Source organism: Aphis gossypii, chromosome 2 (genome assembly GCF_020184175.1).
Source record: "Aphis gossypii isolate Hap1 chromosome 2, ASM2018417v2, whole genome shotgun sequence".
Classification (NCBI taxonomy): domain Eukaryota; kingdom Metazoa; phylum Arthropoda; class Insecta; order Hemiptera; family Aphididae; genus Aphis; species Aphis gossypii.
The window spans coordinates 32,773,811-32,799,862 of NC_065531.1; the positions used below are offsets into that span (position 1 = coordinate 32,773,811).

The following is a 26,052-nucleotide window of genomic DNA, read 5'->3' on the forward strand; positions in this document are numbered from 1 at the left end:
ACATACAATTCCCTTATAACTCAACTTACCTCTAATATAAATTACCCAGAAATTTCTCGCCACCAGTTACAAATCACCATACTCCTTTTATATTTAAACTTATTATAGTGGACATTATCCTTAGAGAATTAAGTTCAATATAATATGTTCGAATTTATTTTATACTGCGTTTACATAAATAATTTAAAAAAGAAATACTTAACCAGTCACAGTAATATATAATATGATTCTTTATTGAACTATAATATAATATACTCCTTATACGGTGTGAAGAATTTAAATACGTGTTTGAAAATTTATTCTTTAAATACCTATTTACACTACATAAAAATTCTAAAAGTCATAACTTAATAAGTTGATGATCAGAAGAGAACGGGGGTGAGAATGCCTCATGAATAATATAGTCTATATTATAGTTATTTGAATTCAATATTATACGACAATGTAATAATTATGGTGTGGCTTGTTTATAATATACTTATGTGCCCAAACCCATCCATCCATCCATATAATATAATATATTAAATTATGCTGTCACGCAAAATCATCATTTTTTCAAATTGTACGTCATGTACATTGTATATATTATAATATTATACATGTATGACAGTTGCCAATTTTCGGGCAGCAAACCAGAAACCGCACATTTTGTATTCAATACTAATTTCCTGTATCAATGTGTGTTGCATAATTCAACGCCAACCCCGCGTAGCAACAGCGTACCGCACAAACACGTATTAATAATTATGTGAATTATTGTTATGTGTGCGTAGATATAGGTAGCAAGTACGTGACTGCGAAACGGTTTGAGTCGTATTTTATAAGTCATGCTAAACAAAATAAAAAATATATAATATGCATTCGTTTTGAAGGAACGAGTTAACGATGTTTTATGCGAAACACCTTTGTGTGTACGTGATTGGTATCTACCACAACTACACTACAGTACCTAATGTAGATCGTACAATATATTTTTCACTACCCACAACGGCCACAACTGACACGGCAGGTTAGGAAATGTGCACTTTTTTTTTTTTTTGTAGCCACCTCTATTCACTAAATTTCCGTGTAAATAGGTGTAAACCGTCCGTTTGTAATAAAATATAGGCGTGCGTACCGAGGTAGCATGTTTAGAATACTCGTATATACCAAGGTACACGTGCTGTGTTCCTTTTACAAGTGTCAATACGGACGGCCAGATGTTGGATTAAATTATTATGTTGTTAAATGGATCGCCGCCAAAAATTCGTCGATGCACAACAAAAGACGTTTTGCTACATATAATACACATATTGAATTTCGCATCTTATACAATTCGCCCGTTATTATAATAATTATCTTATTTTTATAATAAGGTACTCGTATATATTTAAATGTTTGCTCTATTTAAGTAGGTTAATAAGTCTGATAAACAAGTATCTATTTTAAACACCAAAATAGTGTGCATTAATAGATTTATAATATATTTGGCGAGTAAAGTTTATGTAATCTTGAAAATATCATTTTCCCAAAAGAATAATGAACAATATTAATGTTAAATGTTAATTCATACATTAAAATTGTTTATTATGTGCAATAGCTAAATTAATATTATTAATTTTTAGACGAAATATAGGTAAATATTAAGAGTGAATTTTTCTTTATATTTTTATAAAAAGTTCATAGAAAGTTACTTATAAAACAAAATATCTAGACATAAATATCTGATCTGCAGTTATCATGCTAATAACTATTGGACATTGATACTTAGTCATTTTTTTTACTTATAAAGTTGGTTCAACTTCAACCATTATATAATATATGTTTAAAGTTAAGTTAGCTACTGAGACAGGTTATTTCTTTATTTCTGAAAGCAATGATAAATTATTGAATTTGAAAAATGATTCGGTAGTTCTAAAAATATTCAACAAATGTTCGACATTTTTAATAGATATTTAACCTGTTTATTTGTATAACTTTTGTTTTTGAAACCTCAAAATACTAAAAAAAAAAAAAAAAAATCCACTACAAGTTTATGTTTATTTTATGTAAGACTATATTAAAAATGTTATTCAATTTGAAATTTCAAACTGTGATGATGCAATATAGAATAATATCATACACAAGACGTGTATTATTTAAAAAATGTTAAAATGTTATATCATTTTTAACTTCACTCACTTATTAACAAACACTTTGAATATTATTATAAACTATTTATAGTTATGTATATATACGTATATTATATAATAAAATAAAACCTAATGTAATTATAATGAATGAGCATTAAAAAATAAATTACATTTCAATGTATTTTTTTCTTTTTAGGTACCTAATTATTAAATTTAATTTAAATTTCATGTGTCTAATTACAATTATAGCAAGGTAGTTTATAAATGGTGAATATTTGTTTTATATATTATGTTCGGAGTTTAAGGAAGTAGTCCAAAGGAAGTAAATGGTGTATGAGGTTTTAATCATAATAGAAAAGAAAAGGAAAATATGAATATAGCAAATTGATAAACATTTATTTACGTTGTTTTCAATATCACAAATGTGTTATAATTAAAGCAAATACACAATAAATACATATATTTTTATGCCTAATCTTAAGTCATAAATAAACAGTTCTATGAAAGCATATTTTACAATCTTATACATTAATTAATTATAATATACAGTTCTATTCAATTTCATAATTTTATACCAAAATACTTTATGATAGTGTGTATACAAGTCTAATTTTTAGGACACAAAGATTTAACTAAAGCAGTAGGCAAAATATTTAAAAAATATCAGAACATTTAAAATAATATCTTAAACGTATAGTTAGATGTTTATTGGATAGTGACATCAAAATGTTTATGGACGGGTTATCTGATTTTATGGCCGTAAAACACCGATTAATGTATATTATTATAACTATATTTAAAAAAAAAACAAATTAATCATGAATAATAAATAGTATTTTTAATTTAAAATCATTTTTTTATAATGAACTCATTGTTTCTGACTTATAACTCTTATACTATAGTTATTAATTACTTATTATTACAATGTTGATGCTAACAATATAATATTGGTTGTACAAAACGGATGTAACATTAAAATAATTACTTGTTAAATTTTAAGAAATTCAAGATATTTGAGCGCATACACATCTGATCAGATATATCTGAATCACGTTTGAGTGATAAAACCAACTCACGTACGGATTATTGTTGGACTTGCAATGAAAAGTATATAAAATGCTAGAAATTTACATTATAGCTCATGCGAATTCTTAAAACTTTAACTGAAAATCTGAAATAGAAAGTTTTATGTTCTGCATTTTTTTAAAACTTTTCCCTGAAACTTCACCCTGCTTTAATGTTATTTACCATGTCCATTGGAAATGGATCTATAGGGTGACGAATCTGTGTTTAAAATGTGTACAACATAAAAGCCATTATTTTTACTTTTTAGAATAAATTAATACATTTTGATTTTTTTTTTTAAAGTAACAAAAAAAATTTAAAATTAAATTTTCTACTTAGAAATAATAATAATTATATTATACTTAAAATTATAGAAGTAGGTACTTACACATATACTACTCTTAAAATACGTAATTTTTATGCACTTATATTACAGCTATCAATACGTATAAATTAACATAGAATAACTTTACATTTCACAGGCTTTTTAAACCATATTATGGTTTTAATTTTTGAAGAACAATATTTAAAAACAAATAAATGTTATCAATTATCATACAACTTATTACAAAATTGTTTGATTTGGTACGTATTTTAAAAAAAAACATATATTTATCAAATATTATTTAATTATTGTTTTGATTTAAACTATTCAAAATAATATTATTTAATAACTATTTTATTTGTATTAATAAAATTAGAAAAACACTAATTCTGAAATAAGCCGAGATAGCATTTATTACGATTTAATATTTTTAACTACTTATGCTCGTTTCCATGGTAAAACTTAAATCGACGTACATTCACATCTAACTGTAATGCATAATACCTACAAAATTGTTTAATTTATCCATTACATTCAACAACCAAATATGAAGTATTTTAAGTATTAAATAGTTTCAAATCATCTCGGCTGAGTACCTAATCAAATTTATATTCTTGTAATTAATGTGCACCGGGAAACACAATTGTGCAAGTCTATTCTTAGTGATTATGTTAAAAACAACCTACGTATTTACTTGATCGTACTGATTTTAATAAATATCATATTTACAAGATGTTACAGTAAAAAAAAAAAAAATTAAAAATTGGCAGTGAATTTGAATTCTGACTTTAACTACAAAAAATATTGTCATACCAATATCTATATATTATGTATTATAATGACGAAAATCATGTATTTTGCTACAAAAACTTTAACGTAGGCGTGTTTCGAAAATATGAACACAAATACCTCTTAGTTATGTTTTTTATGCCTATTGTATACCATTAATGTATTATTATCTTTGTAATTATTTAGGATTGAATACACATGAATCAGCGAATAGTCTCAGATTTGCATCTATTGGTCGGAATAATCATTGTATTTCCTTTTTTGAGTTACTTTTTATTGTTAAGGTCGATTTATATCAAAATCTCTTCTTCGAATTACGGCGAAATGCGTTGTCTGGAAACTGTTATTTTTTGTTGATCCACACTCCAACGAACCGGTAATACTGTAGCCCATGTTGAAGTCCGCTGTGCTTACATCGGACGTAAGGCATAACTGAGAAACAAAAATAATGTTACTGTTAACATTTTAAAATATAGATTTTCAACATATTTATAATTGTATTATTTCAATATATAATATAGTTATTGGTTAAATAATCAATAGCCATTATACTATGATTTTTTTTTTTTTTTACTTAGCAATATTATGCATTTATATTGAAATCAAAATCACATGCATACAAACAATACATAATATTGTCTAATTAAAATGATTAGTTTGGGCTTGATACACGGTAATAATAATAATGTTAATGATATTATAATTTATAGTCACGAGTATGACTAGACAGATAAATATTGTTGGTTTCACTGCAACAATATGATTTAATATTTGTTCATGTGTGTATATAGAAGTTTTTTTATAGTTGACAGGAGTAAGATACCAATTAAATTTTTTTTTTTATATTAAATTATAAAAATATCAACCCTCTATGTTATAGTGACTGAATTTATAAAGATTGGAGTAGCATAATTCCCTAAATTTAATTTCAATTCGTTATCCTCTTTTTCGGAACATCGGATTCGAGAGAAAAATATTTAAAAAATTAATTATTATCCATCAAATAAAATATTAAATGATTTTATGTCTGAAAAAGTATTAAAACCTATTTGTTACTTATCGTCAAATAGAAACTAAATTTAAAATTGGACATCTAAATCATATTTTGGTGAATACAAGAGATCAATGATAATGTATTTCTTATGCATTAACACTCTATCACCATACGTGTGCACTTGTTGCAATATTGCTTATATTTTATTAATGAATTGAAAAGGTATTTTTTAAAGAAAAATTTCAAGGACCGTAAATTGAATTTTTATAAGATTAAAATTACATCATACCAATACAATGCTGCTCTTATTACAATAAAATATAATTTTAACGATGTAGAATATAGATTTTTTTAATTTTTAATTAAATCCATTTAAAAAATGTAGTTTTGTTGCGACAGAGACACGGGAACTATTGTTGGATATTTCAATATAACAGTTATAAGTATTTAACTAAGATGTAATTAAGCAACACACACTTACGTGGCACGTGCAATACGTTTTCTGTTATTTAAATAATAATTAAATTCCCTGGCATTTTCCATAATGATTTTTCGTTGTGTATAATAATAATAATAATAATATGAACTCATTCGTGAAATACGTCATTTGTTCGGCGTAACTACAGAAAATGCCTACCTCAGCAAAAAAGACGTCGAGAAATAACGACGGCGAAGAAAAAAAATTAAGCGAATAAAGAATACTTAAGTAATTTCTCGTTTGCCGGTTTACTCGCGTTATATGTGCAATATATCAAAAGGCTCGCCATTGGGGCGGCAGACAGGGGACCTCATAATATATTATATATATATATGTGTATGTATTAAACGCACTTATTTTTACAAGTAATCCTTTGTTCCTGAACAAAGGCGACACGTAATACGCGCGCAGGTTATGTTATAATAATATAACGGACGGCATTCTATCCGCGCGCGTTGCACATTGACCAATTATACGTGTCCGCGGAGTAAGCGCCGTGTGCGGATGAGAGGCAAAGGCTCCGGTTAATTAGAAAACAAGCATAGAGCCGTTCTCTATATACCGTGTGCCTTTATAATAATATAATGTACACTCGAAATTGCCGACTCAAAAAGTCTTGAAACATAATAATTAAGATTGATTTATTGCGGCTGGCATAACATATTCATAATCGTCGTCGTCGTCGTCGTAGTCGCAGCCACAGAGAAACATATTGTTGGTTGTTATGTTATACATCTCGTCACGCGGAAAATCTTCTATTAAGCAGGCTTTTGGTACACATTTCCCCATCGCCACCACCGCACTCTCTACACACACACACACACACAGACGCGCTCGTGAGTGCGAGTCGCATACATGTGTGTGCGGTAGAAACTTTAATAATAATAATAATATTTCGTAGAAATGCCGGAAAATAAAGTTTTCCGCTAAAACTTTGCCCCACTCACTCTTCCCTGTATGTATCCTATACACATATTATGTACAACTGTGAGTCACACGAGCACGTAAAAACGAAACAAATATGCACTCGGTTGTTCCGCAACCCCGTCCGCCGCCCCGAGAATACACCATTACTTATGTAGCGTATACAATATATTATAGTCGATGTTTTTAAATTTCGTTTCCTCTGGGACGGTTGTATTTGCTCTCCGTACGGTGATCCTAATCCCGAGACGTATGCGTCTTTCGTTTAACGTGTGATTATTACTATTATTGTTGTTGTTTTTTTTCACCGATTCAACAGTTTTATTTCACAATAATCACCGTCTCGAGTCTATAATAATGATAGATCGTATAAGTACTTACAGTGCATTATGTATAAAACTACAATCACGCAAAATCCATTTGACAAATTAAAATAACGGCGGTATTATATTATTATGACAAACGATACGGCGTTATCCTTTGAATGCGTACGTTCTTCTTATTATCCCTTTCGAAACTTTAGAAGCCCGCAAACCGTATAAATATCACGTTACAGTCATTTTCAACTACCTATACATACATACAGTTTGTTATTATATAGATACGCACGTGGTCCATGCTTTCGGTGACATTTTCTGTTTTTATTGCAAACGACGTGCGTTAGTAAAATTAATTTAGAACCGAAACCTATTTGTATAAACACACTTCAAAGTACAATATAATATGTTTATAACGTTATAATATATAGTATCGAATGGATTACCTACATATAAATGTGTTTTGTCAATTAGCGTTTCACATAAAGTTATAGACAAATAACAATTATTTGATACATTTTGCACTTATATGATTGTATGGTGATTGTATGATTGTGTGGATAGTAATAAGGAAACCTTACAGAATTGAAATATTGACATGATTTTTTTTTTTACATACGTTTCAAAATCTTATTTTCAATTATTAACATTTATGTTTTGAATATTGACTCAGTATAATTAATGTAACAATTCAGTCAGATTGTAAAGATAAAGCTATTATAAATAATGGTGGTAAAAAAAAAGGATTAGCTTTTACTTATTTGTAATAATATAAATCAAGCCGATATATAGCCTTTTTTTTAATATTGAATACCAACGTTAAAAAGATTGAATTACTTTTCATTTTATTATCCTTCTTGAATTCAAGATATTTTTCATTTAAATGTATTGAACCAGAAATGCTGTTTTCTATCAAGTATATCAACAAATTTCACAATATGAAGATTGAAGAGTCTAAGGGAATTTCATTAAAATAATTTTAAAATAGAGATAGATTGACTTAGTGATTTAAAAAAAAGTTTAATATATTCGTGAATTTGATTAATGTGAAGATGATTTAACGTATGACATGCATATGTAGTTTTAGATAATAAATCATAATATTCATAACTCAGAATATCTTATACAGATTCGATATTATAATATTATATACATTTCTATAATATTATGATAATATTTTATTTTTAATCAATTGGGTTTCATAAGCTATAGTCTATTAGGACCTGTGAATATTAACTTAAATTGCCTATAACTTTATAAATAAAATTCAAAATTCTTAAAGTACAATGAAGTGATTTTTTTTTTATATTGTATCGAGTGTACACATTTCAATTAGGCATATCGATATAAACTTTTACAATGATACATGCTGGTTGACTTGGCATATGTGTCACTAATTAGTTATCAGTTATCACTCATTTGACGACAATTTAATAATCATAACTACTCGCATAAGTGACTGTAATTTGATTTTAATATAATAGGATGAAAAATATCTACATGATAATTAATTTTACAGTAAATTCAGATTTATTTATATATTGAAAAATATTGATTTTGAATTTAACGTTTGACTAAGAAATTGAATTTTGAAATCTTAAGGTGAATAACAATCAAAAATAAATGTTTTACGCAATAAATTGATAATAAAACATTATTGACAGAGTTTTCTTTTTACAGACAACACGAGCTATCAACAATCTTATAAGAGCTTCATAAATGCGACGTAAGGATTTTGACGATTTTGTGTACGAATTCTCGGTGAACACAATAATACTATTATGTATTTATGCACCGAAGTGCAAACTATTGGAAAATATGAGGGTCGAGAACGTGTTTCCTGGCGGGTATAGTTGCGTGATGTATTATAATAACATAAAATCAATCATGTAGTATTTCTGTTTACAGTAAGTTATCCCTCAATAGACCGCAGCAACTTGCTGTAAGACCATATGATGCGATAAAGCCACTTATAACTGGACGCATTACCCAGCAATGAAACGTTCAATGCGGTGTAAAGTTCGGGAAAATCTTATTAAAACTTTCTGAGTAAAAAAAAAAAAGAGTTTATGCTAAATGGTTAGAAATACATTAGAATATAGAATAATAAAATATTATATAATGTTATTAACTAATACAGTAGACATTATATTATAATATCTATGATATTGTGTATAATAAAAACAAAAACTGTTATTGTACATTGAAAAAGAAATATCAAACAAAATGTTGAAACCACATTTTTCAAATTATAGCTTTCTTACCAAAGACATGAGTAGAAGAAGAAATCACATAAAAGTCTAGATAATGTTAATAATTGTTCGTGTAAGAGCGATGGCAACCCCCCCCCCCCTAATAACACTATACAAAATCTGACAAGTTTATATGGTTTTAAATCTCTCTTAGAAGAAAGTTTGAAGTACGCCACTCCCAAGATTTTCTGGTTGAATCGGTATCAACTTATTACAGCTCGAATCAGTAGATAGGTGGCCAAAGTGCGCTATGACATTTCAGGGAAGCTGATATCGGTAATCCCGCAGCTACATACTCGTATGTATAAAATAAAGCTATACGTGTTCAAATTAGTATTCTACAATAGGCGAAGATTGTCGCTGTCAACGTTCGATTACGTTTAAATCAGCACCGTATAATTATATAAGTACTTAAGTGGTTTTAAGTTAGTATACAATATTATAAACGTTATTATAATGTGCATCTATCGTTTAGCAGGCTAATGCATTATTACGTATTTTAGTGAGTGGTATATTTGCTTAAATTAACAAATTCAACAGATCGAGTGATATACTCGTTTTTTAACTGTAGATTTAAAGAAAAAAATGATAACCACCAGACGACAAACACCAAACTACATTTTTGATTTTTTTTTTCTTGTAATATTTAGTTTTAATTTATACAGAAAACAAGTGTCAAGTAAAAATAATGATGCAAAAACATCTGTAAGAAAATTGTATAGCTCTGAGTGGTTTAGGAGTTGTACACAAATAGTGTAGGTATTTAGTATTTAGTATTATATTATAGATGTTTTAATAAAGTGTCAGTATCTAAGTTATTAAATAAAAACAATATAGAGAATATCATAATACATTTTAAGACAATTTATTAATAATATATAATTAAATAGTTAACTTTAAAAAAAACCATTTTAAACGTCAAAAAAAAATACCGATTTTTTAAATATATTTGTCTTTTGTCAAAACCACGTTCTTTTTCTTCTTCCCACATAAGTTCTCTGCTACTAGGTCAATAAAAAAAAAGAAAAAACCATGAAAATATGATGCAATAAATTTATGATTTATACCTTAATTATTTTTTTACCCATCTCGTGTCATGTAAAATTAAGTCTAAAAACATCATACCTAATGTAAATTTTTAGATTTACCTATACATTTTATTATTTTATTAACTATACAAAATTATGAATTTAAGTGTGTTTATTTTGCTTGATTTTGTACGACGGTTATTGGACCAGATAAATTTTAATATTGAAGATATATTTTACTAGAAAATTGGAATTAGTTAGTAATTTGAGGATAAGAAATATTTAATATCCTGTACTAAAGAGCCTATATAATAAATATAATATAATATTATATAGGCTCTCTATCCTGTACTATATCAATAACTTCTGTGTAAATATTTAACATAGAACAGCGAATAAACAGGAACATGCAACTGGTTATTGATAAAATTATTAATTTATTTCAATGTACAATTAAGTTTTTTTTTTTAACAAATGTTTTAACATTTCTGTAACCCAATTTTATGAAATGTGATTCTGCATAAAATAATATATTTATCTAGTACACTGACCTCATAATTATTAGGTACACTCAAAACTTCAGCAAAGCACGAGTTCTTTTTTTTTTTTACAAGATTGCCTTTTTGTTTGAAATACTCGACCACATAACTACATGATTGCCGATAACTTTTAATAAGTCATTATGATGTTATATAAAATATTATTCTCTATTTGACTATTGTTTCTGTTTCTTATTTAATTCAGCTTTGTATGCTCTAAATAGATATAATTGAAATTTAGATTTCAAAAAAATAATTAAATAATAAGTACATATAAGTAATACATTCTATAAAACCTAAATAAATATTTTTTTTTGTTTTCCGTGTATGAAGCCATTTGGATTTTAGCTGTATAATTATTTTGATTTTTTTTTTTTTTAGGCCTGAATAACAAGTTAGCGGAGCTTATCTAACAATGATAAATGTTTCAGATGTGTCCAAACAAAATGGAGTAAAGAAAAAGAGAAACAAAAATCCTGGTTTTCTTCTATTTTCATCAGACTAATTCCTAAAAGTTGTCGAGCACGCTCATCCCGCATCCCAAAACTTTCTCTAACCCGTCCACTTTTAATAGGACTTTGAATAGGGGAAAACAAAAGTAAGACCAATCGTTATTTCATTACTCTATTTTCCTCATATGAACGAGGTTAAATGAGATAGACCAAGTCTACCAAAGTACCAAGTTTGATATTCAGCATTATACGTATACATGTACGAATTATATGTATACGTACGTATACTACGCTAATCGCTGTATCATACAGGATGATTATTTTATCAGAAGACAAACTTTATATTAATAATTCTCTATTTTTCGAAAGAAAAAAATGTAAAAACTTGGTTTGAAAAATTACTAATTACATCATATTTTTGAAAAAAGTTTGAAGTTTTTCACTTTATTAATGACAAACGATATTTTCATAAAAATATGAAATTACAAATATCGAAAAAAGATTAATGTCAAATATATGCATTGTACACTGTACACGCAAAAAGTAGAACTTTTCTATTTTTAAAAAGGTTTTTTTTTAGTTTTAAGTTTAAGCGAAACAAAATATATTGCTACACAATCAATAGTCAGAACGATTTCATTAACATTTTACCAGCTTGCATAATTAATCAAGAATTTGCATTGAATGACAGTAACTCAGTACTGTACAAATACTTGAAATCTCCTATAAATGCAATCGACAGATTTGAATAAGCCAGCACAATGACAATGTCGTACTAAAGAAAAATAAGGGTTCGATTGTTTTTTCAACGTAACGTAAAGTGCAAAATAATATTTATTTTTTTTTTTTGCCCAATATTGAAATAGTTGGTAAATTATTCAAATTATATTTGTTTTCGGTTGGGATAAAATTCACTATTTTCAATTATAGTTTCATCATAGAAAATTTATTTATAGATTTATTGAAGCACATTTGATTCAATGAAATTAATAATAATTTTTGTTATATTTATTATTCTAAAAAAAAAAAAATTGTTAACATCCAACGTTACGACGTTGTATAAGTAATTACAGGGTTATAACTTATAACCCATAACAAAAAATACATTGATTTATCAGACCATCTGTACTCCGAATTATAATAAGTAATGAAAAAACTAAAACTATATAATACCTAATGTTTAATATTTATAATTTAAAAATAACATTATTGTTGTGCATAACTTTTTAAATTTTTTATTAGACATTTTAAAAACTATATATTATTATAATCAATAATATGGTACTAACATGAAAATTATTAAATTATTTTATTAATTGAATTAATTTTACTGAAGTATATTCTATAAATAAAGACAACTAAGGAAAATGTATATTAATAAAATAATCTAAAAATAATAAAAAGAATGTTAAACTGTAAATTTAAATCTACATTAAAAATATTTTAATTCAATCGATTAACTATTCAATAATCTCCTTAAAATCATAAAAATAAATTCATTATAATATTAATAGTTAATAGACAATTATTTAAATAAAAACAGTGATTTGTATTTTGTATATTTTATAAATAAACTATATAATTTTAACGTCACGGATTGGTTTATAAACAATTCAAACTCTGGGGACTCGTATGGAAGTGAATTGTTTGAACGAAGATATAATCAAAAACACATTTAACGTTTATTAATCGATAAACCCATTTTGGAGCATTTAATCGTTTTGGGACCACCTGCTGATGGTTATCAAATCATAAAAATTACCTTTATAGTAGTATATGTTCATCTCTATATGTTAGAATAATGTAGATTTTTATTTGTAAAATACGCTTTATACGGATCTTAGCTATATCGAACTTATAATAATATGATTATAAATAAATAACCAAAAGTTCATAAATAGGATATTAAAAGAAAGTTTTACTCGCTTTCCGTATTATGTGCGAAACTACTTAAAAATAACGATACCGTTGTAATTAAGACTTAAGAGGAATGAAAAAATCGTTTGCAACTTGTTGCAAGTTCGTTTAAGCGTTATTTCTTTGTGGTTTATCACGTACATTTTCCATGAAAGTGCTGCAAGAGAAACGAAACTATTCGCTGATTACATACTTAAGAGCGTTGGTTCATAAGTTACAACTCATCACCTCAAATTTTCCATTTGAAAAAAATAATAACAATAAATACAAATAACAATGAAATTAATACCTATAATAATAATAATCATAATCATTATAACAATAAAAAATAGCAACGAGGTCATTAAACAAGCATTAAAGGAGTTTAACCATCTCCCATTAACACAATCTCCCTTATTTGTAGGTCGATACAACAATTACCTAGCGTCATATAATATATCCATAAACTAGATTTAATCGTGGCACGATTCCCCTCTCTAAATATATGTACACGAAATATTCAGAGCACGTGGCCACTTTGTATAGCATTGCTCCGTTTGAGTAATACTTTAGAAAATTGGAAACTATATGCGCCCCCACCGGTCCTTTTTTTCTTCATCCATTTCTGTTTGCAGAGGACCAAAGGGATTAAAACTTAATTACTAAGCGGACCTTTTGCCCGGGTACGCTATACACATATACAAACACAAGAACCTCCTGTGTAGACGCTGTCAATTGACAGATTTATTTTTCTTTGCTACTGGTCGCTACGGTTCCCTAGTTTATCTAATAATAAAAAAAAAAAAACAGCAACAACACACGACGTGTAAAATGGACAAGAGTTTGCAATTTATCTAATTTGTGTCAAAGCCGGAAAATAACAGGTGTAAATAAATCTGAGATACAACAAAAGGTTTGTGTCTCTGCTTTCTTAGCAATCAGATCATTGTATTGAAACATAGGTTATTAAACCCAGCTAGTCTAAGGATGATTTAGTATACCCATTGTTTAAGTTTTTCTTTTAATTTAAACTAAATTTAGCCAAACATTTATTTAAAGTCCTTGATTGTATATTTTATACTTTCTACATCCAAGATCTAAAGAAAAATAATGTTACATTATTGTGTGATTATTTAAACATAAGCTAATACATAGGTACGTAAAGAAAATATGAAACAATTTTTCGAATCTATCTATAAAAACTATGTAGGTGAAAGGTATGTTATGTTGTATAATTTTTAATAAACTAATAAAATTATTTACTTATTTATGTTAATTATTAGTAAATGTTTTTTTCATAATAAATGTTATTAATAAAAAAAATGTATGAATGTTTATATATATTATACTCTACTTGCATAACGTAAAAGCATTATCTAATAACCAAAATGTTAATTTGCATTCGAAAGATATCTTCATTAAATATTTAAATGTGTCTTAATAACGCACGTTCGTCTTTAATTTTTTATACCACTTTAATGCAATAATTAATGAAGAGTTGAATTAAGATTCTCGCCAAAATTACATTACAATAAAATGTAGATAAACTAAAATGTTAAGCTGAATTTAAACTAAAAATTAAAATTAAAATTAAAAAATTTACATTAATTACATTATTATTATTATTATTTCTCATTAGTCATTAGGTAGTTACAATATTTATATCCAAAAAGCTACATTTTTATTTTTGAACTATGAATATTTTTATTAGATTATAATTCCGAAGATTTTATTATTATTATTATTATTTTTGTTTTATTCAATAATAATACTATAATTGTAATACTAATAATATAATAATGATAGTAGTGATGGTTTTCATTTTTTAATTCGAGTTTCATATGATATTACAATTTATTGTATAATGTTATTAATTTCATATTAATAATTTTTATTACCTACTTATTTAAATGTTTTTAGTATTTTTTCGGTGATTTTTTTTGTTTTTGAAGTATACTTGATTTTTATTTTTGGCCATAAAAATCTTACATTTACACATATCTGTCATAATTATATATTATAATTTAACGAATTGGATTTATAATAACTTTGAAAATACGTGTGTATTTTTATAGATACAACATTATTAATTATTGGACAACATTTTAATTGATATTTGATTTCTGATTGGAAATTAACACACACGTACCCATAAGTTTATTATTATTTAAGTACTATTTTATATTTTTATATGTATTATAATATGCAAATCAGATATGGGCTGTAAGAGTTTAGGGAAAATAGTGACTACTGTCTATTGAAACCAGTGTTTAATACATTTAAATTATAATTTGATCAATAATTGATCTATATAATATACAATTTATTTATTCAAATTAAGTAACAATATAATATTTTAATACGCATTTTTATATCAAAATTGACTATTTTATAAAATATGCTAGTGGCTAGTCTCATTATGAGTTGTTTGTGTATAAACAACAAATACTATATTGCCATAATTTATGCCATGCTGACATTGTTTGACCTCGCGAAATCAAGATGTTGATGTTGGTCCTCAGTAAAATAAACTAAGTCAGAAACTATGTTGCAATCTAAGTTATACTTGAAAAATCACACAGCCATCTGTTTTATACCACACAGGGGGGTCAGTCAAGTGGAACGATACACGCTCTCGTCACGATGACGGATCACTGGGGATGCAAAAAAAAAAATAGTGTACCTACGTATACATTCCTCATAACTTTTTCACCATTTTTCCCGGTCAAACGAATCGTTTATGGTTTTCTTTTGAGTGTTTAGAAAAAGAAAAAAAACGATGATAATATAAAAAAACTAAAAAGGTATGCAGAAAAATATTTTTGGTTAAGGCTGAAAAAATGTGAAACGGGTATAGGCATAACCAGGTATCAGACTCTGACGCACATTTGCGAAAGAGAAAAACGCCGGGAATTCGATGGACCGTGAGGAAACGTGATTGAAAAAAATGCACATAAACAGAAATATATGAGAAAATAAATAGGCATTTTATACCGTTTTACACGTGTTCCTTTCATATTTCCCCTTCGGTTCGGCTCGGTAAATCCGTCATTATTTCGGCCAGCCACTACAGCTTTTGGTAAAGCCGGATTTAAAACATTGTTAAACTCGCAAGTATACGTATCTACTATAATACAAGTCCCCCCCTCTATACTTAGTTTTGAGGATTATAACTACAACAAATTGCATTACAAAATGTAATTTGATTATTTCTGCGGATTGGTAACATAAATACAATTATTAATTTCTGAGCAATATAAAAAAAAAGTTATTGATCTATATGAATTTGTGATTAAGTATTTTATATATCTTCTCAGATAAAAATAATAAAACCATCAAGTGAAGTTATTTAATTTCCTAGTCTAACCGCCTTAAGAAATACAAAAACCAATAGTCCTTATTTATTAATACTACATTCATGCTAAAAGGTCTTAGTAGTATAAATATGATTATAATATAATTAAAATAATTTCTAAACTCACAACTGTTTACTTAAAGAAAAATTAACTATAAGTCTTTATAAAATTTAATTTTTACGAATACTTACTTATTAAAAAAAGACATAAATAATATTAAAATGCCATACAATTATTTATATATCAACGTCTAATTTATTTTGAGTTGTATTAAAACAATTGAAATGTATTGTTATACTTATAATTTTTGAAATTAAAAACAAATATAATATAGTTATTCAAAAATATTATTTATAGATACCTGATATCTGATGCATGTAGAAATCTTAATTTTATAACTACATACAAAAATAGGTTTTGAAAAGTTTTGAGTGCTTGGCAGACACGGGGAAAAAATAAAAAAATGTATAAACAAAAGTTTAACACTTTTTTTTTAACGTTTCTGAGTTCTTAAGCTATTTTATAGATTTTTGTTCCCCAAACATTATTCATCTGACAAAACTTCTTTGTTTTTTTGTAACTTTTTTTTTCAATACCTCGGCGGCCTACGGGCCATTCTTATATTTTCATGATTCCCAACAGAGTCTGAATTTGTTAAACCTATCCTTTTGTCTAGATAAAAAGAGAACAAACTACATGCTTGCTTTTAAGAAAAACAAATGCATAAAAGAAAAGTGCTAATATTTTTTGATGCTACACAATCCCGAAAGTTACATACTGCATTATTTTATAATTTCAAGAAACAAAACAGATACAAAAAATTTAGATTAACACTCTTAACGTCCATATTAATGATGTTCAATTATTATTTTAATTAAAATTATATGTTTAAAACTTGATAAATATACTTACTTTGAAATCTGGATCAGTACGTTTATTAAACGAACCAACAATGAAAAGATTGCCGGTATCGGTGTCTACCATTTTAGCCAATGTTGTGTACCTAAAATCAAAATTAAACAGCCATAGTTAATACTTAGTTCTATACTTGTGATAAATCGATTGTTTTTGTTTATTCACATAAAATAAAATAATTTGTTTAACATAATTCAAAATTAATAAACAATTTTAAAAGAATTTTGCACTTGTATTAAAACACTTAATAAGTATTCTATAGTATGAGAACTTATGACTAACCTAATTAACCAATATATGTATTAAGGATTTCCATCTTGGAACATTTTAATTTTTAATTATTTTAGAAAAACTGAGGCATTCTATATGATAATATGAATAAGCATAATGAAGATACGAAAGGTTATAATATGTTAATAATATTCCATGTTACTTTATAAAGACTATATAATATAATTATATTCTCAACAAGAAGACAATAACGTTCTATGAAACACATCTCTTACAAATATATGCATATTGAGCTTATGATTATTATAGCAATTAACTTTTATGTTGTCAAACTTAAATGTAAAATGTTTTCTTAAATACCTATATACAATTTTTACTTAAAAGTTTATATTACTATTGTACGTATTAAAGTTTGGTTAAATTTCATAATTGTCTTTTAACCGTAACTTGAAATGAAGCATATACGGTTATAAAAAAATTTTTTTAAGAATCCATATTACCTTCTTGTATAAGCTTGAAAATCTAGATACATTTTACAAACTATTAGAAATATTTTATTATCGTGTTGATTAATTGTCATTGAACGTTAAAAATTATGATTTAACATTTAACAAATATACACATTTATATTTACTTATTTTTTCAAAATATAATTCAAAATTAAAATGTATAAATTAACGTATAGCTAAATCATTTTTGAGCAGTTGGCACGTTAAAATTGTGGTGATAAAAAAAATGTAAATAAATATTATAATAAGCTTTATATTTTGTTTTATAAAAACTATATTTATTAACTAACTATACTGTGGTTAGTACCCAATAAGAAAAATGCTTTATTAAAATGTCATACTTGTTAAATATACTGTTATTTTATGTTAAAAGATATACATCAATCTTAAGTTTACGACTTGGAATCTCTATCCCATCCCTAAATCCTAAAACAATATCGTGAATAATTCAACCGTCTCTTCCCCCTACTGGTTACTGATCAAAAATTATTTTCTCCTAGCAATTCTACCACACCCCAATTTTCCTCAGTCTTCATCGCAATGTTTTGAAATCATACACACCGCAATAACCGCAATAATCATAATAATAATAATGATAATGTCCGCGAATGCCTGCGTTATTCCGTCCCAGAGGTTGGCAATAAAACGCAATGATTCTTCTCTTATAATACCTACGTATTTTCTTCTTATCCAACTATGAGAGATAATTTGATAGGATTTTAATCGAACAAAATTTGTACTTCCAATCGATTCGTGATAATATGTGCGTGAATATAACATAAAAAGTCACGAATCTTTATCCCTAGAACTTTTTTTTTACGTTAATTAATAATATATACAAATAAATTATTATATTATCAACATATCATATCATACTTAATAATACGAATAATAATTTGTATATATATATTGTATTCTATTGATTTGCATATAATTTCATTATGAAAACAAATTTTCACAATTATAATACAATATTGTAGTCATTGGATAATTTTATTTATTTATAAACTTAAATTAAAATACAATTTTGTAAAATGTAAGCGATAAACTGACAATGAACAGAGAAGGTATGCTAAAAAATTTATAAAACTATAACCAATAATAATATTATGTATAAATTGTATTTATGTTTAAAATATTATATTTTCAGTTTTCATACATTTTAATTTTACACATAATAATATGCATTTAAACTTTAAAGTAACTACTTATACAGTTATTAATGATCATCAATTTTAAATTTTAAAATATATTATAGGTACTATATATAATATAGGTAATAAGAAATAATTGACAGTATCAAAGCCAGATATATCATTTTTTTTAATGTAACATTTTAAATTTGATATAACATTTTAATAAATTAAAGTGATTTTTAAATATAAAAAAATTTTTAAAAGTATTATTTAAATAATTAATATAAAGTCCCATTTAAAGTTTTCATCATTATAAATAAGTACCTAGTTATTTTATGAATTGATTCTATCTAAAATTTTACAGCCGAATATAGGTAGTACTAGATTATTTATCATTAACATAAGTTATACGAATAAATAATAATTGTATGGTTCTTTTTCCTTATTCTAAAATGAATGTACATATTTACTTTTAACTATATTTATTTCTAATTAATTATTGTCCAACAAGTTTTAAAAATCAAAAAACTATTTTCAGGTATTTTATATGATTAATTTAAATTTCAATAAAACTACAGTATAATTATCAAAATAAATTCTTTTTGTAAGTATATTGTTTAAGAAGTTCATAATATATTTATGTAATAAATAAAATCGGTTCTAAAACAGTCTCTTATGGCACTGAGGAATTAATATTGATTTTGTTACTGAATATACTATCAATATTTACTCTCTACGTTCTAAATTTTAAGTGTGAGCCAAATAATTTATAAGCAGTTATTTTGATACCACAATGATACAAAATTAGTAAAAAAAAATATGATGATTAACAGAGTAAAATATTTATTAGATATATAATAAATACCAAGAAATTTCGGTTATCATAAATATTTTCATAATTGAATTATGTCGTTTCATACTGTGTCGTTTCATACAGCGAATTATTTATTGAAAAATTATTTCTCAAATTGATTTATAAAAAAAAAATATACTTATTCGAAGTCTTACAATCGTATTTTGATACACTTTTTGGATAGTTAATTAAGAAACAGTAAAAATTGAGTTAATAGGTCTATAGTTTGAACATTTATTTTGACCATTTTTATAGAGGTATAGAGATTCTTTGAATGATTTTGAAAATTCGCATTTATTGATGAGATTATTGAATAATAAATAAGTTACTTTCTTTTATATATATATAATATGATACTTTTGTACCAACTTTGGAAAAAAAATAGTAAGCTCTTGTGTTATATTTTATTATCAGTAATTTTGATGTTATTATTATCAACTGAATGAGATTCTATATTTTAATTAATATTAATGCATCTCTAATAAGATTCTAAACTTTCTTATTTGTTACTGTTAGATTAATACGATTTTCAAAATAAAAGTTACTTGCTGGCTTAATAACTATTTGATTAAAATATTTCTATATTTAATAAATTGTATGCTTAAGTATATAGCATTAAAAGGTTGCAATTTACGTAGTTAAGAATAAAGTTTCTCTCTGGTTCCTAATTGAAATCATAAGTCCTTTAAAAAACCATTATTTTAATTTTTAATTTTAGTTTTTAATTTTATGGTTTAAGAATAATTTAGTGAATAAATTGATTAAGCAGTTTAATAAAGAATTTAATGTATCCAAAGTTGAATTATAATATATATTCATTTGTACGATAAGTCTTTATTAGATTTAGATATTAATATATTTTAGAGATCAAAATGAATTTGTTTGCGATTAACTAATTGCTAATCAATATTACTTTTTGAATTAGAATCTAGAACATCAAAAACACGAACCAAAATACAGAGGACTGTTCACGACGATAGATAACGTTCCTAAAAGTATTAACAGTGGCAGAATTACAGGTAGCTTTTCTACCTTTTAGCTGCACTAACGATATTTAGGTGAAATGTATCTATTTTTTTCGTGGATCTTTTTATTATTTGACATGAGCTAAAACATATCATATTAATCTTATTATTCACAAATAATATTGTATATTATATTATATTATATTATATTATTTACACACTTAGGATTTAAACAATTTCTGTATAGATAATGCCGATATGATAATTTGTTGAAATTCATATACATACGTACATAATTTCATCAAAATGGTTAAATTATATTGCATTTTAAAATGTTAAATTGCCGTAAGTCACAAAACTGAAAATAGAAAAAGCTACTATCTTTTTTTTATATACCAAAAGATGAAAAGATTCTATTCTACTGTTGTTACTTTTGCTGTTCTACTATTTTACTAAAATTAAAATAGTAGCTTAAGAATGTGTTTTGTATTATATAAATGAGTATGTCAGGAAATAAATTCAAAAACATACGAAATGTATAATGTTTGTCTATCTCTATCTTTTTGTAAAGATATTTTATTTTTGTATAATATGCATGTAATTATAATGTTTTAACAATAATGTATTAATGTATTTTCAACTTGTCAACATCTAGATATAGATTGGAACGCTCAACTACCTGAAGCAATACTTACCAATTTAAAATCAAATGGATATCTTTTATATCCTTAGAAACATTTTTTCAAACTAACCACAGCAATCTAATAAAAATTTATAAAATTTACTCAAGGCATTTCCTTGTAATATACATAAGATAGAAACAATGACAATATTCCAATATTATATTACAATGAAAATAAAACAATTTATGTTAGCACAAAATAAAACAAAAAAAAAAAAATACAAAAAAGTTAAAAAAAAAAAACTTTCAAAGTTAGTGTTAAACTGACCTAAGAACTATGTTATTATTGTATTATTTATCACCTCAACAGTAGAACACCAAAAGTAATATTGTTATGTTATTGGCTACTGATCGATGCGCGAACGCTAGCGAAGCTAAAATGTAGAAAAACCATCTGTAACTCCACCACAGTACATATTTTAAAGGACACACCCCTCACACGCATCTACCTTGTAGTGTTTAGCCCTCTATATCTGAGTTCGTGATAAAGTCCAAGTAATAAACGTACTTTGGTGATTAGTAATATTAGATTTAAAAATAAATGTAGCGAATTTACACTAATCTAAGTTAAAGTAGTCATAAAGCTCAAGGTAATTATTAACAAATAAAAACATATGGTCTATACAAGGCTTAGAATTATATATTATGTAATTATCGTGAAATTGTGTATATCAGAACTAAATCCACATTTTACAAGTGTATTTACGTAACAATTGGGTTAGTAATATGTACTATCTGTTTTATTTTTATAGTTTATTAATGGACGAATTAAATAGTATATACATTTTGGATAAAAGATAATGTGTTAAAAAAATTAAAAATGATAAGCTTAAAATTAATGATTGGACTAATGAACGAATGGTGATTATATTAAATCTAAAATCTAAAATTATTAATATTATCCTCATAGACAAAGCATACGAGAAACGCTTATTGGATAGCTGCTTTACAACGTGTATATCTATTACTATTTTAAAATAGTAGACAACATAAATCATACAGTTTATGCTGTTAACGTAGTCATAAAATCGATTTGAAAAATGCAATATTATTATATACATTTCCCTATGACATTATGTTTTCAATGTACGGTTTTATTTCAAATTTCATATTGTGATTGCCTTTTTGACGTATATACGAGGTTATTTCATTCCGAGTTACTGCATCCATTTATCCTGTATAAGCGTTCAAACGGTTCATCAAATATTTTCTTTCTCATGGTTCATCGGTTTCATAGTAGCAGCTGGCCCTCCGGGGAAAAACTCAAACCTGGTTTACCGATTCTGTTATATACGTATATTTATATATATTGTGTCGTGGATATATAAATTGACTACGACGACATGGCAACTTTTAACAAGCCAATTTCCGAATTTCTCTTCATCTCTCTTTTCGTCCTCTATGTCCTCACTCCGTAGCCCTTTGTCCGTTTTAATCTAACCGCACGCACCGGTACGGCATCTGAGTTCTAACAAGCTTCCTTTATCCACAAAAGGATTAATCGACCGTACCGAAAGTCAAGAATCAACTACCCAATTGTCCTTTCCGAAAAAAAGACTCAAAGCTGCAAATAATATAATATGATGAAGTTAAAATTAAAAATTTCAAAAAGTAAAAAATTGACCTTGTAATTATAGCATATACATATTAATAAAAATAAAAAACAAATAAATAAATTCTACATTAATATGGCTCCGTATTCCGAATTCAAAATGATTTCCTCTCCATCATTCGTTGGTAGCTCGCTCGATTCTAAACGAGCAATGAATTGCCGTTTAAGAGCTTAGGATTTATTATCGAGCAACTGGTATGCAAATTGAAACTTACTGCCAGGTCTTATCTTGTTAGATTAATACCAAGCGATCAGGTACCCACTCAAGTTGTAGATTAATTATTCATCTTATACAATACAAACCTGCGTCGTTTGCATCGGAGGAGATATTACTCAAATACGATGCTTCTAGCAAGATTTATTAATAGTATAATTAAATATCCCTTACTGTTACTTAACTTCCCCTCCCTTAAATACAACGATTTTAAAACGATTGATATCATCAAATGAGTTTCATTGTGTTATGTAAGCTATAAGACATTTATATTATATAATATTATTTTATATGTAATGACTAAATTTAAAAAAATAATTTGAAACATTAACTATTATTAAACTAAAGCAATTTTTACTCATAAATTAATGCAACTTATCTATTATAACCCTCAATGACTTAACCTTAATATAAAGTACGAATGAGTAAAATATTTTCTTATCTGTTTATTATAAATTATAACAATATTAATGTGGATGATAACCATTTTCAGTTTTACGAATTTTGGATTTTTTTTGTGAATTTAATGTCAATAAGTATTTTTTACAAAATAGGTATATAAATCATAATTGATATCATTATTAACAAAAATAAGGCAAAATGTTCTGGGCCATCATGAATCATTAAAACGATATATTATATTTTTCTATACGTCGATTAAATTCTCATTTGCAGTGTAAGTGATTATTAACGATGATGTTATATTATATGTATATTTTAAACACGTACAGACAGAAGACACCATAATGATGAAAAAAATACATTTTGATATAGTACGACGAAGTATAAACTATATTTTATTTTTTATTTTTTTTACCAATAACCAAAAATTAATATAGATTATTTTGATATTTACATACAATTTAGAGACTTTAAAATATTAAAATTTGTCTGTTGATTTATTTTTTGAGAATTTGGAAAATTATAACTATAAGTACGTCATAAATAATACACACTTATTATATTTTCATACAATACTTTTGGTTTATTGTAAATCAAAATACATCAATTAAAATTGTTATCATTATTTTCTTAAAATTCTTAGATAGTAAATTTACATAAATATTTTAAAAATTAAACTATTATTTACCGTTTAGTGTATTCTAAAGTTATTTTTAGTTTAATGTTTAGACAAGAAGTGGATGGTCAACAAAACCACTGGGAAGTATATTTTATCAAAAGTACTTATACTCGGAAAACGCCATGACACCTACAAATGTGTATATTTTTTATAGAGTTTTATCTTTTTATACAGTACTTCCTAGTGATATATACATATATAATATATTCCATAAAATATCCATGGTTTTTATGTTCATATTATGTTTATTTTAATAATGGATTGAACTAATCTTATGGCTAAAAAAAAGTCTAAAATGCTCTAAAAATTTATAAAAAAAAAAGCAAAAGGGATTTTATGAAAACATTTATAGATACCCAGAGGATATTAAACAAATTATTTTTCAATACTAACTTTTATATTACTTTTTTAGTTTTCAATCAATTTCGCCCGTTTTTTTTTTCAAATAAGTACTTATTTTACACAACGAAGTTGTACTTTAATGTAAATTTAAAAATTCAAGTTTCATGTTTTGAAAATTTTATACATTTCAATTATAACTTTTAAAAGTATGTAGTTTGTGTGATGGGAGTGACATACATTCCTTTGGGAATAATCGGTTATATTTCGCAATTAAATAAAAACGCATAATTGGTTATGACAAATATAACCTTACAAGTTACAAGAGAGTCCCAGGAGAACTGTGTTGTTTACAAGTTTGTTAACAAACACCCGACGTCAGGTCGTATTTACGTTCTTGTTCATATCGGATTGGGTTTTATGGGCTCATATTCGTAAGCTTTATACCAGCCTCGTGGGAAAACTGTATTGCCAAATGTTTGCGGTTCGATTTTAATTCGTCCCTCTTAGCGATCATTTTTGTCTCGGGTGTAGTGAACGTATTTTTATTTTAAAATATATTTCATTTTGTACTATACTGTGTACACTTTTAATACACCAGTGGGTTTACATACAAACTATAACATGGGAATAAAACGGACAGTAAAAACATGATAATGCAATATTCGCTTCAAAAGTCCGCCGGGTGTATGTACAGACAAAGCTTAAAAAACATAGCTAATGGCTATTCGGATACTTTGTTACCCTTACGTGTTTCCATTACCTATAGTATAGGAAATCATATTATTATTTTATGCTTTTCAAATGTTACCATGGCGATTTTATATCATGTATTATATGTTTGTTTGATCAAATTATAGAATCTATAACACATATCTAAATAACAAATGAAAAAATGTCAACGTTTAAAAATATGTTATTGGTATTTTACGTACATTTTTCAGTATTCAGTGATATATGAGTACATTATACATGCCGATACAATAAGA

At 26.0% G+C, this 26,052-nt stretch overlaps 1 protein-coding gene across 1 annotated transcript in view; it reads right to left on the reverse strand.

The window, feature by feature from the left end:
• Nucleotides 1–2,482: 2,482 nt before the first annotated feature.
• The window catches only part of LOC114127044 (uncharacterized), a 42,740-nt gene continuing 19,170 nt past the window's right edge, over nt 2,483–26,052 (reverse strand). The window contains exons 3-4 of the mRNA XM_027991140.2: nt 17,439–17,529; nt 2,483–4,722 (exon numbers count right to left, since the gene is read on the reverse strand). Coding sequence (XP_027846941.1) covers nt 4,570–4,722; nt 17,439–17,529 — 244 coding nt within the window. The 3' untranslated portion in view covers nt 2,483–4,569. The remainder of the gene's footprint in view (nt 4,723–17,438; nt 17,530–26,052) is intronic.